At 40.2% G+C, this 17,252-nt stretch overlaps 2 protein-coding genes across 9 annotated transcripts in view; one reads left to right on the top strand and one right to left on the bottom strand.

Annotated features, from left to right (window-relative positions):
- The window catches only part of LOC122220323 (nephrocan-like), a 31,487-nt gene extending 19,323 nt beyond the window's left edge, over positions 1-12,164 (bottom strand). Inside the window, exons 1-4 of one of the 7 annotated variants that reach the window (XM_042939691.1) lie at positions 11,974-12,164; positions 11,563-11,592; positions 3,213-3,358; positions 2,369-2,656 (exon numbers count right to left, since the gene is read on the bottom strand). In XM_042939691.1, coding sequence (XP_042795625.1) covers positions 2,369-2,557 — 189 coding nt within the window. In that variant the 5' untranslated portion in view covers positions 2,558-2,656; positions 3,213-3,358; positions 11,563-11,592; positions 11,974-12,164. Of the gene's footprint in view, positions 1-2,368; positions 2,657-3,212; positions 3,359-11,562 lie in introns of all 7 variants that reach the window. The other 6 variants (XM_042939689.1, XM_042939688.1, XM_042939687.1 and 3 more) reach the window with 6 other exon arrangements.
- Positions 12,165-12,244: 80 nt separating this feature from the next.
- GOPC (golgi associated PDZ and coiled-coil motif containing) overlaps positions 12,245-17,252 on the top strand; it is a 40,020-nt gene continuing 35,012 nt past the window's right edge. For both annotated transcript variants that reach the window (XM_042939695.1, XM_042939694.1), the window contains exon 1: positions 12,245-12,727. In XM_042939695.1, the coding sequence (XP_042795629.1) occupies positions 12,440-12,727 (288 nt within the window). In that variant the 5' untranslated portion in view covers positions 12,245-12,439. The remainder of the gene's footprint in view (positions 12,728-17,252) is intronic.

Below are 17,252 nucleotides of genomic sequence, written 5' to 3'. Positions count from 1 at the left end.
AAGGGGCCAAGGCACAGTACGAGGCAAGCAAAGAACAAATGGGGAGTGTTACAGTCTGATGGATGTGCCTCAAATAAGGAGAGATTTTTACAGATGCACGCATAAATAAAGGCCTTCATCCTGTGAGGGCAAGAACTGTGAATTTTTCATATTATATCCCTAGTCTCAAACACAGCATTCACAAACTGAAACACAAAACATATGGATAAGTAATAGAAACATTTTTACTTTTATGCATGGATATATGTATGTTGTACACATCCATGCATATGCGGTGTGTGTGCACATACATGTATGTTGTATATATGTGTAGATACACATATGTGTGTGCATATGTAATTTCTATTGCTATTAATCTGAAGGTATTTTCAAGGTATTTTTTTCTTGAAATACAGGCACCCGATTCTGTAGTTCCAACCAAATGGACAGAACATACAGCATATTCACAAGATACAGCTCACATTCGTGAAATACGGTCAATTTAAAACCTAAGGGTTTTTAAAATAGAAGTATTATTGCTTAGAGCTTTTTATTACTTTCGCAAAACAATCATGTCTTTCATCAACGTTTCTGCTGGGAACCGTCCTTCCAAGAGACGGTTAACTGGGTTAAATTCGGGAAAGAGGCAATATTGCTGTTCAGTGAACCTAAACCCACGACAAATGCACTCATTCAATAACTGAATTTGATGAGAGGGATAATTTCATCTTATCAGCTGCAAGGCAACAGTGTGGGATCATTATCCGGCTTAGCTGACACTTCAGCTCTTGGCGTCTCAGGCCCTCAGAACAAATATTTAAGCATCTCGCCCTTTAACCAGCTGTCCCGCTTAAATGCTGAGACCTGACAAGGTCAGACTTGCTCTCTGGCATTAGGCACTACGGGATTACAAGAGCAAAGTAAACATGACGACTAGGCAATTTTGCTTATTGAGCCTTGAAATAAATACCATGCCACATATTTGAAAGTCTCCCTGCTTAGGCACACGTACGTTAAAATGTCTTAACCAAATGAAAGGGGATGGTGAGTCTTTTGAAGGGAAAGTACATTCACCTGCTGACTGTCTGTGCCTGGATCACAGAGAGGTATTTCCTTATCTCAGGATTTGGCCTATGAGGGAGAAGCAGTGACTAGTAAAAACAAAACCAGAGAGCCATGGAATCTGCCAGGGAAAAGGAGCCTGGGATCACCATCACACCCAGGCTTCTTACTTCACAAAGGTAAAAAGTGAGGCCTGGAGATTTTTTTAACTGCTTGTTTCAGATGATTATATCTCTAGCTAGGGAGAAAATGAAGATGAGAACCCTTATCTCTTGATACCTTTCGAAATACCAAAGGCCAAAAAGTTCCTTCATATTACAAAAGCCAGGCAAATCTATAGCATTCTTTACAGCACTCTGAATAGGTAGGCATAAATAAAAATGTTAGAATTAAAAGTGCATAGAACGAGAACGGCAGTAATGTGCCCAAACATAAACATGTATTTCCTCTGTAGAGGTGTCCACAAAGACACTGAGGCCTGGCATGTTTGTAGGATTTGTATAAATAATTCTCAAATGCTTGGGTTCATCTTGATGGTCTTATGATGCTCTAAGTGTCATCTGTTTTTTTATGGCACAAACAAAACTACTTTTTCCCCTTTCCCCTGAAAGCACTTCTTTTTTTTAATGTTTATTTATACTTGAGAAAGACAGAGAGGGAGAGAGAGAGACGGAGACAGAATCTGAAGCAGGTTCCAGGCTCTGAGCACAGGGCCCAACAAGCAAGCCGTGAGACCATGACCTCGGCCGAAGTCAGATGCTCAACTGACTGAGCCACTCAGGTGGCCCTGAAAGCACTTATTCTTAATCCTGGGAACAGGAAGTAGCCATTTGCTCTCAAACTCTTTTTGTTAAGAGAGAGCCACTTCCTGGGGCACCTGGGTGGCTCAGTGGGTTGAGTGTCAGACTTTGGCTCAGGTCATGATCTCATGATTTGTGCCACATCAGGCTCACTGCCTCTGGACCCTCTGTCCTCCTCTCTCTGCCCCTCCTCTGCCTGCTCTCTCTCTCTCTCAAAAATAAACATTAAAGAGAGAGAGAGAGAGCCACTTCTTTTACTTTGCAACAGTATAATTACATTTGTTAAAAATAAAAACAAATAAAATATCATTAATTATAGATTCAGATTTTTTTTTTTGACCAAAGAAATATCCAGAGGCATACACCCATCTCTGCAGTAGAAGGCAAAATGATAGTGCCGCTACGCAAACTTGATAATCACTAGTTCTGAGTTTGGATTATTTAAATTAAACGTCAACAGCCCCACACTTGCCCCTCACCCTGCCTCAAAAAATAAAATTGCAGCAACCTGACTGTAGAATGGTTACCTGGAGGTGTTGAATTTTGCTGTGGCTAATGTAGAGCTTCTTGGTGGTGGAAGGAAGGCCTGACGGTACCTCCGTTAGCCTGTAGCATTGTACCGAGTGCACTGAATCGCAGCTACATCTCCCAGGACAGTTAGGATGGAAACCAGAGGTAAGAGAGAGCAAAGCAAGGAAGGCATAAAGCAGATGCATCTTCCAAAACAGGGCCTCTCAGGCAGCAGCCAAGTGTTTAGATGATGTCTCACTCTTTATACCATGAAATCTGATCATAGAATCTTATGAATGTGTGCTCTGTCAATGTAAGGAGACAGGGAAGAAAAAATTCCAATTTTGTCCGGGTTAAAATGTTAGCAACCATTACAAAGGGCTTAAACATTGATAAGCTGCCTTAATATTTGTAGGTGAGCAAACCCCTCTGTTATTTATGGCTTGGAAGGCTAATCTGCAAACACGTCTATTATCTGTAGTTTCCTTGTTTTGTTAAATGTGACACTAGGGAATTAGTGGGGAAAGACAAAGAGCTGTTTTATAGTGGGCTATAAACCTTTGGATTTTCTGTGACCCTATATTACAACGATTTTTGTAGGACTGCAGCAGGCAGGTGTTTTCTTCTCCCATTAACTAGTATGGGAAAATGAGCAGGTTTTCTCTTTATTATTGTTGTTTCAGTAACCTTTTATGGCTAGGGAAACAATGGGCTACCAAGAAGAGGGGTTTAGAGCCAGAGATAAATTGTTCAACTCATCTATCACTTGGTCCACTCAAATATCAAATTTGGACAATATTTTTGTCATTCAAAAATATTGTTGACTTGGATGAGAACAAAACATCAAAATGGGTCAGTTACCTTCGTCTATTTGTAATAATGGAAGAAAAGGCCTCGAGTGTCTTCAGAGGAACTTGTGTGTTCTGAAACCTGACTGCAGAGGGAAGGCTTCATTTGTCCCAGGCACGCTTTTGTTGAGGCTCTTTTACTTGCTGTGCTCATCCCTGCTGAGGAATTTAAAAGCATTTTAAGCAAAAGATTATATAGAGAAGTTCTCTCCTCCCTAATGGAAGACCTGAATTTCCCTATGCTGGTTGGCCTGAGCCCATCGCTCCAAAGAAACGCTTTCTAATATTGAAAAGCTTTTCTGATGTCCCCTTCAACCTACCTCTCTGCTGCAGTTTTCATTTTGAAGCCAAATTTCCTTTGCACTGATAATCTATTTCCAGAGTAAGTAAGGATTTCTGTATGCTTTTCCCAAAAGACTTTTCTACTCCTCTCTTTTGATTTTTTTTAAGTCCTCTTTTCTTTTACTATCTGAGATAAGGAATGATAAGGGATTTCTTTTCTATCAATATTCTGATTTTCAACAAACTTTATTACTAATTTCTCAACAAGAGAATTATTTTTTTTTTAATTTTTAGAATTTTCAGATAGGAAAGTAATGTTCAAGAAAAGAAAATTTGGAAAAAAAGAGCAAGGAGGGGAAAAAAAATCAGTGTTAGTCTTGTCCCCAAATCAAACACGTTTCTGGTTTCTTTTCTCTGCCTAGGCTTTGAAAAAACCAAGAGAAATACTCATGGAACACTTTTTTTTCTTCTGTGTTAATTCATAGTTAATTAAAATGGAGAGAGTAAATTCATAGTTAATTAAAATGAAATGTCTACAAAATCCTTTGGTGTCATCTGCCATTAGAGGCAGCTGATTTTTCTGTTATGCAGCATAGCGATGGATTTCATTTTCTACCCTCTGTTGATCACTGCAGTATACCCTTTTCTTTGAGCCCTGAAATTACACTGTATAATATTTTTTTCTTCCATGGTATTTCTATAGCTTTCCTGTAATGCCGACATTATCTCTAAAATGTTACTATTTTACAATAGTAAATAGTTTTGTTTTATTTTTTTATTTTTTTATTTTATCAATTGTAAACCTACTTACATAATTTATATTCTGTACCTTTTACTATTATATTTTTCATATTATTTTATAGTTTCCATAAACATAAATTTTAATGTCTAATAGACTTTCAAGAGTATTGTCCAGATTTGATTAACTACTAAGTGTTGGAGTTTTAAGTTGTTTCCTGGTTTTAATATTACAAATATAAATAGTTTTGATCATAAAAAGTTGAAAATGTTTTGAAGAATAAAAGCTCCATTTGTTCCCCTAGACCACACCTATTTAGTTAGAGTTAAGCTGAGAAGTCTTTTGTTTTCCAGGTAGAAGGCAAAGTCTTATTGATACCATAAACTGCAGAGAAAGTATAGTACAAAGGTACAGCCTGGGTGCTTGAAGGACATGCATGTCTTCTTGTACCTGCACTGGAGGCGACAGTCCCCTCTGCAGTCATGCTGTGCTAAGCCGCAGCCACAAAACGGCCATCACTGGTCAGCTTCTGGCATACTTTCTGCTGACTTTTGGAATTTTCACATGTTGACTAAGGGCTCTGAGTGTAAAATTCCCTAGATTGAGTTTTTAGGTCTTGAGTTTATGGGTTCCTAAGGCTAAGTGTGAGACAGACTGTTCTTTTCTCTGAAAAGATTTAACACCTTATCTCATCATTATTGCTTGGCTTCTTTGGGCGAGAAGAAACCTAATAAAGAAGCATGGGTGCCTTTCTCAAGAATGGAAACTCAAATGACTCACCCAGCAACTGTTCAAAATATACCCCAGAATCTAGGTTTAATCTTTCAGCACAAGGAGGATTGCAATCTCAAGGAATATGCTTTGCATTTGAATTTGGATTGAATTAGATTTATGTCTTTGTTTAGATTCTCAAGCCAGGATCCTCCTTGACTTGATTTCTTATCTTCTTTATCTTTATGCCCCCTCCTCACCTCCCTTCCTTTCTTCCTTTCTATAACCCAGGGGTTCTCAACCAGGGGCAGTTTGGCGATGTCTGAAGACATTTTTTATGACAATAAATGGTGGTAATGGTCAGGAGAGGATAGGCAGTGTTATGAGTATCTAGAGAGTAATGGTGAGGGATACTACTAAACACTCTACAACGGAAAGGACTGCCCCACAAGAAAGAAGTCTCTAGTCCAAAATGTCAATAGTGCCTTGTCAGGAAACCCCACAATAAATACAAACATGTGTCTCAATGCAATGGATATTGGCCTTCCTTGGTTTATTAAAAGCAAAGGTCTAGTTCCCATTGTAGACAGGAAACTGAATTCCAGAGAAGAAGCTGACTAACCCAAGATCTTCCTGACTTGGGTCTGTAAGCACTGGCTTGTGATTCCTATTATAAAACTGATCAGCCAAAAGTGAGAAAGAAGCTTTAATTTATGAAAATCTCCTTTTGAGGTAAAAGAAAAGAAATTTTAAAGACTCAAAAAATTATGAATATGATTCTTTTTAACTTTTATTTCCTTCTTGAAAATGTTGCAGAAAAAGTGTAACTTTGAAGTAAGACAAAAAAATACTTTTTCTACTGTTTAACCTCTCTAAATCTTAATGTTTTCTTCTATACGTGAAGATAAAATGTGAGGAAATAATGTCCACTCTACAGAAAGGAATAGATGACATGAACTAAGGCATGTCAAGTCCATGGGTGAAAAGGGAGTCTCAATACATGATAGTTGTATTGGTTTGGATTATTAGTTACAAGCAATGAAAAAAAAAATCTGGCTAATTTAAGCAGAAGAGGAATTATTGACAATTGGGTAGCATACAGAATTGTGAAAACCTACAGAACCAGATTTGGAAATGGCAAGAATAAAAGCAAGCCTTTGTAGCCAGAATCACAGGCAAAATCACACTTCAGTCTGGTGTCACCACAGAACACGGATGCCCTGGCCTGCACCACTGAACCGGAAATTGTGTGCCACTTGCTGGCCCCGCTACTACTCAAAAAGGATGTTGCTACCCCCACTCCCATCTCTCCTCCCTACTAGGAAGAATTACCCCAAGCTTGCCTTACTGTCTCCAAGGTAAAAATTCCAGGTGGATTATTTTGGTTAGCTGACCCCAGATCATATGCCTGTGCTCCCGCTGTCAAGAGTTGGGGAGTGGGCTTGTCTGACGTTTTCAGTCCATTATGGGAAGAAGAGTCAGTTTATCATATTCAAGTTACGTAAGGTAGGGAATTCCCTAAATAGAGGAGGGGGGGCTTAAATATGGGCAGTCCTGCATTTATAGTGACAAATATCCACTATAAAAATCTTTTCATCCCCACTCCCTCTGCTTACCATGGCCACAAAAGCCAAATGAACTTTGAGTGAGTTACAGTCAAATGGGGCCAAATTCTTTGTCCAACAATGCTTGTGACTTGGCTTTTGTGTAATTGTTTCCCCACACTTTCTGACTTGTTTCTTTGAAAGACTGTGAAAATTCTAAAAAAGATACTTAAAGGTATTCTTATAGTTTTAATCTAAGTGCAAAAAAAAAAAAAAAAGATAACTAATGTTTAACAGCGTTCAGAATGCAATTGTTTGGGGCCCCTTGTGGAATTAATCTACAAGAAACATAAATGACAGGGGCTGATGAGGGGGAAGTCTGTGTTTGATCTGTAAAGTCTGACAATCTGAGAAATAAACAGTGACTTGACAGTGATGAAAGAGGAAGAATCAATGATTAGTAAACTCTGATACCATTGTTGCTAAATGGTGGTTTTAGATAATGCTGAATCAAACCTGGAGTTGTGGGAAAGGGTAAATAAAGAATGTAAATCAGGTAACAGTGGAAAAGCAGTTGTAGTTGGTCGTTGAGAGTGTAAGGAAAAAACACAGTGATAGAGATTTTGAAAATTGCTTTTTGTTATGTTTTTTTTTTTTTTAAGCTTATTTATACTGAGAGCGACAGAGATGGTGCAAGTGGGAGAAGGGCAGAGAGAGAGAGAGAGGGAGACAGAGAATGAGAGGCCGGCTCTGAGCTGCCAGCTCAGAGCACAATGCAGGGCTCGAACCCATGAAAACGTGAGATCGTGACCTGAGCTGGAACCAAGAGTCGTATGCTTAACCAACTAAGCCATCCAGGTGCCCCATTATGTTTTGTCTTTAGGTTTGGGTACACCACACAAAAATGTAGTAGGTCTTAAATTTTAACTATGGAATAGGTAAAATAACTCTCAAAGCTTAAATTATACTGGATTTATTATTAGTCAAGTCAACCAGATTATTGTTAAATAAACATTTCTCTTTAGGTTGGGAAAAAATATTCCTTAGATTTTAAAGGCTGACATGTATTTTGTAGATATTCCTAACTCTTGAGCTATGAAACATTAAACATTATAAAAAATGTTTAGCTATGCTCTCCGGCAGGTATCAAAGGTATGTTTTGAAAAGTGACAGTTTTTAGATTTCTAAGTAGACTGTTGTAATATTTTAAATATTAAACTGATTCCACAAATACTTACATCATTTCTACCATGTTCTATGTTCTGTGTTAGGACCTGGCATTCAAAGATTAAGTAATATATGGTTATTGCTGCAAGGAGCTCACAGTCTGAGGGGCTCCAAAAAATATGGTCAGCACTGTAGCAGGTATTTGCAGGAAACTAAATGGTGATGGTAGCCATAGCTCCACATGAGAAGAAAAAAGGAAGTTTTCCTGAAAGAGGTGTCTGAGCTAATCTTTAATCACTGCATTAAAATTCCCGGTTTTAAGAAGAAGGCTTCTTAAAAGAAGTATGAGTATATAAAAGAAATGATCGGAAGGAGAATAAGGCTAAGAAATCACTTTGGAATGCCCAGATTTACTTCTTCAATATGAATATCTCAAATTTTCAAATTGGTAGTAAATACAAATAAATATAATTTAAATAATACATATAGACCTGATATTCCAAGACTTGATCTGCATTGCTCAAGTAAAATGGTAGTGGATGTTCCTTGGCTTTATTTATCATACAACTGTTTATAGTGACCCAACATCACCTAATTTGCCTTTTCTTTTTTCCTGGTGGGGTTACTAGAAAGTAAATGAAACATGTGAAGCATAGTACAGGGCCTGACACATAGTAGAGTTCAATAAATGGCAGTCTCTCTCTCCAATCCAAAGTGCATCATCTATGTCCATTCAATACAGTGCCTTTGCAATTAAGAGATGCTTTGATAAATGTCTGCTTAAGTACCAGTACTCACCAAAGAAATATTTAGCACCTTCTGTTTTTCCCCCGTTTCCTCAGTCCCCACCCTGTTTATTCTTAGTAATACCTTGTGGTAAAACTCTATAGGGATGAGTTCCTAAAACAAAACTATCACATTTAAGTTATATTAGAAATTTTTTAATCACATAAGCATGATTCATGAAACAGTTATCAGAAGTTTCTGCCAATGCAATTGCGAATAGAAGTATCAAGATTTTATTATCTTTAGGAAAATAAATCCCACAAGAATTGAGATTACATACAATTCCAAATTCTAGAGTAGGTCAAGATGAGGCAATTCAAAATTAATTAACTGATTAAGTCCATGGGTGGGGGGAGGCAATAAATGTAGACAAAGCACACTGGCAACAGATGGCAGCACTTGAATATCAAACCCTGCAACCCTGCTTTATACTGTAGGTTAAGTTGTGATTTGCAGAAATGCAAATCCCTGGTCTAAATGGGCAGAAGATAATTTCTACACAAAGGGCACCTCATGAACATTTGAAAGCGTCACATAGTACTAAGATAGCAAGCACACAGAGATACGGGCGACTGCTACAAGTGTGATTACAAGAAGGGACAACATGAGATAGTAAGTCTTCTGAGACACAGAGTGTGATTTGTTGGGAGTTGTAAAGGTTGTAAACAGAAATGGAGCTGGGTTCTACAATCCTGAAAATGGTATTCACCAAGAATCAGAGCATTGGAAACTAAAAACACTCAAAATGCATTTCAGCTGTGCCCTCACAGTATAGTAGGAAGTTGAAGGATGTTCCTTTTTTAAATAAATTAATTTTATTTCGAGTGTCGTCCATCCAAACTAAAGAGAGTAATAACAGAATGTGAGTATTGTAGGGGTGCCTGGGTGGCTCAGTCGATTAAGCGTCCGACTTCAGCTCAGGTCATGATCTCGAGGTCAGTGAGTGTAAGCTCCATATCAGGCTCTGTGCTGATAGCTCAGAGCCTGGAGCCTGCTTTGGATTCTATGTCTCCCTCTATCTCTGCCCCTCCCCCACTCACACTCTGCTCTCTCGCTCTCTCTCTCTCTCTCAAAAATAAATAAACATTAAAATTTTTTTTAAATCTTTAAAAAAAGGAAATGACTTTTTTGGTAATATTTATTCCATATCAATGGATTTGTTTATGGCTTAAAACTGGGAATAAATTGGGGCGCCTGGGTGGCGCAGTCGGTTAAGCATCCGACTTCAGCCAGGTCACGATCTCGCGGTCCCTGAGTTCGGTCCGTGAGTTCGAGCCCCGCGTCAGGCTCTGGGCTGATGGCTCGGAGCCTGGAGCCTGTTTCCGATTCTGTGTCTCCCTCTCTCTCTGCCCCTCCCCCGTTCATGCTCTGTCTCTCTCTGTCCCAAAAATAAATAAAAAACGTTGAAAAAAAAAAACAAAAAAAAAAATGGGAATAAATTATTTTTTTAGAAAAACTTTCGGATTGGGGTGCCTGGGTGGCTCAGTTGGTTAAGCCTCAGACTTTGGCTCAGGTCATGATCTCATGGTTCAGGAGTTCAAGCCCCACATCAGGGGGTTTTGTGCTGATAGCTCAGAGCCTGAGGCCTGCTTCAGATTCTGTCTCATTCTCTCCCTGCCCCTCCCTCTCTTGTGCTCTGTCTCTGTCTCTCAAAAACAAATGTAAAATAATTAAAAACATTTTTTTAAAAAGAAAAACTTTTGGACTGATTTGCCAATTTATTATGCCGGTAACTTATACAAAAAGAAATGGATTTCTTCATCCTTCTATATTTCCTGGTTAATAGGTTAAGACTTTGGAGAAAAAGATACCTAGATTGAAATCTCACCTCATTTGATTTTTAGCTGTATGACTTTACCAAGATACTTTAGCTCTTTGTGAATTATCTATTAAAAAGTGGTAATAGGGGCACCTGGGTGGCTCAGTTTGTTAAGCCCCCGACCAGCTCAGGTCACCATCTAACGGCCCCGTGAGTTCGAGCCCCTCATCGGGCTCTGGGCTGATGGCTCAGAGCCTGGAGCCTGCTTCCAATTCTGTGTCTCCCTCTCTCTCTGCCCCTCCCCCGTTCATGCTCTGTCTCTGTCTCAAAAATAAATAAACGCTAAAAAAAAAAAAAATTAAAAAAAAAGTGGTAATAGCTACCTCTTATGATTTTGTGAGGGTCAAAAAATTAAATAGCACAGTGCTTTACACATGGTATGTTTTCAACAATTGAAAGCTGTTCTTAATGTGATTCCATGTATGTTCACCCTTCCAATTCTAAATTATTTACTTCAAATTCCTTAAAATGCATTGCTAACTATAATACAAAGAAAGGGGCTGGGGCCTTGGTAACTGTAGTATGATGTTCTTGCAAGTACTGCATATGAAAATAAAGTTAATTTGGAAGGGAATGAGGAAAGACGGATATTTTAGGTTTATGTTACTTATTGTGTATTAAAACCTATGTGAAGGTGCCTATTTAAGTTCAAGGCAAAGATCTCATAGTTTTGCTTAACTAAGTTCGCTGAAGCCAAAGGACTTATCGATGGCAGCTAGCCTGCCCTGCACTATCCAGAGAGCAAACTAGAGCTAAGCTTTCTTACTCCTCAATGGCATTGCGTTGGCGAGAGGTGCACGGGGCAGGCTTTGGTGGTGATCAATTGGAAGAGTCTGTTCCATATCACAGGAGTCTGGGGTGGGCTAGTAAAGTATTCCCTTACGCAATGCAAAAGAGACAGTTCTCACCAGCCTAACCCAATATCTGATTTCTCCTTTCTTGAGACTGGGCTAGTCTAGAAGTGGAAAGGAGTTGAGCGCAAATAGGGCTAATGGTAAAGGGCAGTTTGTCAACACTCCCAAAGGTACTACAAAATTCAAATCGAAGTAGTAGCTATTAGGATTAGACTCACTAGCCTACGAGCTCGGCTTGCGTGAGGCTCGTCTCACTCGTTTTTGTGTCCCCAGTGCCTCAACAGGGCTCTGCATTCAATATATTTATGAAGATATATATCTTCATAATTTTGTTTTTATGAAAGGTCACTGTGGGAACACCGTAGTTGTTGAAATAAGTACTTTTAAAAAATAGTTTCTTCGGAAACGTATGACCTGGGGGCTAATAATCAGGATGAAGGCACTGAAGTTAAGCATCTTACCTCAGTACTGAGCGAAGTAAACTTTAGACACTAAGGCTTCAAGGTTAAAGAACACAACTAAACAGGACAGCTAATATGACAGGGTGCAAGATTCGAACTCAGGGCTGCCTATTAAAGGCAAGACAAAAGGTCCCGTGTGAATTCAGCAAAACCCGGGCGGCCGCTGTCCTTCAAGTCGCCGCTCCAAGCAGTTTTCACTCGGAGTTGAGGGCCTGGTTTAGCAAGAAGAGCCCGTATGTCCACCCACCTCACCCTCTACAGGAACCGTAAGGAAAGGTAAAACGTGGCCCTTGCGCATGCTTACACCGCCCGTCCTCACATTCCCTTCCCCGCCCTGGACGTCGCCGCAGCAACTGTCCCGGAGGTCTTTAAAACGGCTCCCGCCCACTGTGAAGTCAAGCGGGCGGAAACTGTTCGTCTCTGCGACGTGGACACCGTTCTCTTCCTCCGGCCTTTCCAACTTGGAAGCCGACACGATGCGTGCCTGTTTCTCGGGGATTCAAGCTAGAGTTTGCCAGTTGTCAATATGGCCGCTGACGGGCAGGTCCCAAGTAGAGGCTTTTCATAGGCCAAGGTCTCATCCTAGCCCCGCCCACTTCGTCCCTCCAGGCTGCGTCGTCCTAAGTCTTCGCTACGCATGCGCAGCGGGGGCGGGCCGGGAGGTGGGACGGCCGGATTCTTCCGTGTGCCACCGTCGCCGCCTCAGCTTCACTGCTCTTGCCACTCAGGGGTGCATTGCCGGCGTTAGCCGCGCGAGGGGAAGGGAGGGGACCGACGGAGCGTGCGTGCGCGGGGGTCCCCGCAGTCCCAGCAGTTCCTCTCGCGCGGGGTGGGCGGCGGGGGTCAGCAGCAGTCGGGGGAGGCCCTAGACGGCGCCATGTCGGCGGGCGGCCCGTGCCCGGCAGGAGCCGGAGGGGGCCCCGGGGGCGCCTCCTGCGCCGTGGGGGTCTCCCCCGGCGGGGTATCCATGTTCCGATGGCTGGAGGTGCTGGAGAAGGAGTTCGACAAGGCCTTCGTGGATGTGGATCTGCTCCTGGGTGAGATCGATCCGGACCAGGCGGACATCACTTATGAGGGGCGACAGAAGATGACCAGCCTGAGTTCCTGCTTTGCGCAGCTTTGCCATAAAGCCCAGACTGTGTCCCAAATTAACCACAAGCTGGAGGTGAGCTGTGGGCCCTGGAGGAGGTGGCATTCAGCCCTAGGCATCAGATCCCATTTTACGCACTGGTGAAACGACCCTAGAAAACTACCTACCAGGGCACCTGGGCTCAGATGCGACAGGAGAGTGCGTGTGTGTATGTGTAAAGCAAAGGAGTGAGGTGAGGTTGGAGTAGAAAAAGGGGGTGTAGATCGACGTGTGGGTGTCCTGGAGTCCTGTCACCCACCTTCCTAGTATTTCTATGCGGAGGAAACAGGAACTAGTTACTCCAGCCTACTTGTACATGCATCATTAATAAACCTAAGATTTAAGCTCAAAGATTGTCAGAAGAATACCTTAGCCCACCTTTCAACATTTGAGTTCTCTTATATCGATTTTGACATTGACGAACTAGGTTTGTATATCACCAGACTGATACAGTGTTGATGGTTTTTTTAACTATTTCAGACCATCGTGTCTTGTTTCACACAGACATACTATTCCCTGAATGCATGAACTATTTAGGGGAATTGTATCAAAGCTCTTAGGAAAATTTAGTGGGATAAACAGGATAGTATCAGTGTCCTTCTTGGTTTATAGTTGGTCTTTAAATTACAGGCAGACACCGCAAGAGTTGTCTACAATTTTTCAAAAGACTTATAACATTGAGTGAAGTTTTGTTTGTCCTTTACTATATTTCCCAAAGTCTGGATTTATTTGTGAGAGTATGTGAAGAATGATCATTTGCTTTAGTCTCTAATCTTGTGTGTGGGTGTGGGTGTGGGTGGAGTGGAGTAGTGGTGGTTCCAAAAAAAAAAAAAAAAACCCAAAAACCTACCACGTTGTGCAGAAAGTTAAATTAATGCATTATTACAATATTTAGAAACATGGCACGTTGACATTATTACATAAAGAGCTTTCTCTAACTAGATAATTTAATAGAATGGGTCTTTCATTTTAAAGTACATAAAAATAGGATAATCAGAGATGTGCAAAGCTCTTTGAACATGAAGTTACCCCGGAAAGCATCATTGCTGTCAGTTACAATGATTGAGAGTGCTCCTTAGATCCAAATCAATATGAGTATCAGGTATGTATCCTCTCCTTGATTAGTGGTTAGCGGTTAGCAGTCTTCCTCTTTCCTGTCAGCCACAGAAAAGGTGGTCTAATTCATCTGTGATTAGCACAGATGCAAATCAGAGATTTTGTTTCTTCTCCACTGAAAGGACTGTTCATCTCTTCCATCCTTTTTGAAGAGTTTCCAATGGAAGTGCTGATGTGAAGCTAATCACGTCTTGTTCTAGGTATATGAAAATGATTTTTTATTTCTTGATTGCTGCTTACTTCTAGAAGGTAGTTAATTTTTCGGGTAGTAAAAATGCATTTAATGGATTTTAGAAATAGTGCTTTAGCTTTAAATGACAGAGCAAGAGTAGCTTTTGCCTCATGAGAACTTTCATATCATTTCCAACTGCGAGTACCTACTGAGGATAAACAGCTTTTAAAAAGTGAAACAATATCTAATTTTTTAAATGACCAGAGGACTCTTTGAACAGTGATATTTTGATGTCGGATATAAAATCTAATTTTGGAGAAAGGATGATTCTGTGAGTAGGATGTGGTACTCAGTCTTTTTCATCTTTAAATATTTTAGATGAGTATTCAGAGCTATAATAAATTATGTATATCCTTTTTCTCAGAAATTGTAATTACATATTCTGACTCCACATCCTGGCTTAGGAGGTGGCGTTATTTCTCAAAATAAGAAATGCTAGCCTGTCGTGATGTGAGCATGTTTCTTCAACATACTTTGAAACCCTTGACTTAAAGATCTTAGAAAATGGGGAAGGGACATTTTGTTTGTGTGTTTTTCTGTTACAGTTAACTTACCTATTTGTGGGTTAATCTTTCTACATTTAGCAGTTTTTACGGTTTTCATGGAACCGGTTGTGTGTTTTTGAGGAGAGAGGTTCGTTGTCAGCAGTGCCTTTCAAAGCAGACCTGCTGTTGGATTATTTGCAGAATTTCAGAGGTTCATATACTGTTATTAATCTGAGATCTTGAAATCTTAAGAAAAGATTTCCATACTTTCTTGCCCTGTTTTATTTCTTAGTAAGTGGATTGAATTACTTCTATTGTTTTAAGGATATGGGCATTAAGATTCAACATTTGAGGCCATTTATAGTGTGATATAACAGGTGTGCACCAAAGTTCGGTGTTTTTAGAGATTAATACCTTAAACTATATTACCGTTATAAAACATTTTTATAATCAAGACACAGATACTTCCAGTGTAGGTAACTTACATTTAATTGGTCTTGAGTATCTTTCCAGATTGCTCTTTCTTCTGCCTTACTTATTGTGCCTTTAGGTAATACCATGTTCAATATCAATATAGTAGTTAAAACAATTTTGCTGCAAAAAAAGTCAGAGGTTATATTTAAAATTAAGTACTAAATGGTGTGCCTGGATGACTCAGTTGGTTGAGCCTCTTGATTTCGGCTCAAGTCATGATCCCAGGGCCGTGGGATCAAGTCCCCCAGTCTGCTTGAGATTCTCTCCCTGTCCTTCTCCCCCACTCACACACATGTGTACGGTCCCTCTCTCTCTGTGTCTCTCTCTCTCTCTCTCTCTCAAATAGAATTTAAAAAAGTAAAATAAAATAAAAAGTAAATATAAATGACGCCTGTGTGACTGCTGCTTGCCGTAGGGAGAGGGCTATATATAAGGGGAAGGGGAGGACAAAGAATATCAGAATATATTGAGATATTTCAGGTTACTCACCTCTCTCTTATATTTCCCACATGCATGAGAATTCCTGCTTTAGTGAGCCACTTGGTGACAGCTGTGCTGGAGTCACAGGTATTGATTGGGACAATAGTAAGAGCAGTAGTAATAGTAATAGTTATAGTAGTGTGTTAGAGTAGTACAAAGATTGAGAACCAATACTTTAGAAAAACCCACCTGTCTATCTGGAAATGCAATTTTCTGCCTATTTACCCCTTCTCTAAAATAACAGCAAAACATGAGGCACCTGGGTGGCTCAGTTGGTTAAGCATCTGACTGGCTCTCAGCTCAGGTCTTGATCTCAGGGTTGTGAGTTTGAGTCCCACATTGAGCTCCGTGCTGGGTATAGAGCCTACTTAAAAAAATAATAATAATAAAAATAAAATAACAGCAAAACAATATATCTTCTGTCACATCTTCCTTTCCCTCCCCCAACAATTGCTGAATCAGTATATCTTTTTTTTTATTAAAAAAAAATTTTTTTTAATGTTTACTTATTTTTGAGAGAGAGAGAGAGAGAGCGAGCATGAGCGGGGGAGGGGCAGAGAGAGAGGGAGACACAGAGTCGGAAGCAGGCTCCAGGCTCCAAGCTGTCAGCACAGGGCTTGAACTCAAGAACTGTGAGATCATGACCCGAGCCGAAGTCAGACACTCAACTGACTGAGCCACCCAGGCCCCCCTGAATCAGTATATCTTTTTAAAGTGATTTACTGTTCACAACCATCAGAAGAGAAACTTTTGGTTTAGAGCCATGTTTATGATGAACTGATGATGTACTGTCCTTTTACTGCTTTAACACTGTTCTGTTTTTAAACAAATGGTAAGGCCATTTTGCAGCGTTGAACTTGAAGGTTAATATTGATTCACTCTGTATTTATTGAGGACTAATTCTGTGCCAGATGCTGTATTGGGTACTTGGGATACAATGGAGACCAAAATGGACATAGTTATTGCTGTTACAAGGTTTGAATTCTGTTGGGGAGTTAATTGGAATAATTATCACGTAAGTGTGAAATTCCAACTTTGATGAGTATTATGAAAGGTACATAGTGTAATGGGAGCTTGTTCTGGGGGATCAAGGAAGGCTTCCTTCTGGAAGTGGCCATTGAGTTAAGACATAAAGCATAAGTAGGAATTAATTAGGCCAAGAGAAACAGGAATATCATTCAACATTCCAGTTGAGAGAACAGAAAGTGGAACACCCTGTGATGGTCAAGTGCATAATGCACTTGAAGAACTGACAGAGAGTTGGTATGTGTTATAAGAGCAGATGGCCCAAGGAGTGAGATGCAAGATAAGTTTGAACAGGTAGTTAGGGACGATATCTACATGATTTTATAGGCCATGCAGTAGATTTGGGGGCTCTATCATACCAGTGGGAGATGTTTAAAACTGGATGGTAACCTCAGATAGGAGATTAGCATAGCTCACTGAGGCTAGGGTTAAGGAGAGAGTTTGGGATAATGACAAGAATGAATGCAGGAAATCCTTTAGAAGATTCTTATTTTGATCCATATGAGAGGATGATCGTGCAGGGTAGGATAGTGAGATGGAGGTGACAGAACAAGAGAGACTTGGGAGGTAAAAATAAAGTCTAGAAATGGATTGGAATGGAGAGATGAGGGAATTTAGGATGACTGCAAGATGTCAGTTGGCTGAACAGATAGATGGACATGAGTTATTATTAATAGTTATGTTGTTAACCTTACTGATCAGTTAATATTGGTCAGGCTCTGCTTTTAGTGTTTTGCATATATTCAGT

This window comes from Panthera leo, chromosome B2 (genome assembly GCF_018350215.1).
Source record: "Panthera leo isolate Ple1 chromosome B2, P.leo_Ple1_pat1.1, whole genome shotgun sequence".
Classification (NCBI taxonomy): domain Eukaryota; kingdom Metazoa; phylum Chordata; class Mammalia; order Carnivora; family Felidae; genus Panthera; species Panthera leo.
Note: the sequence above shows the minus strand (reverse complement) of the source record. Positions and strands in the feature narration are given on the sequence as shown.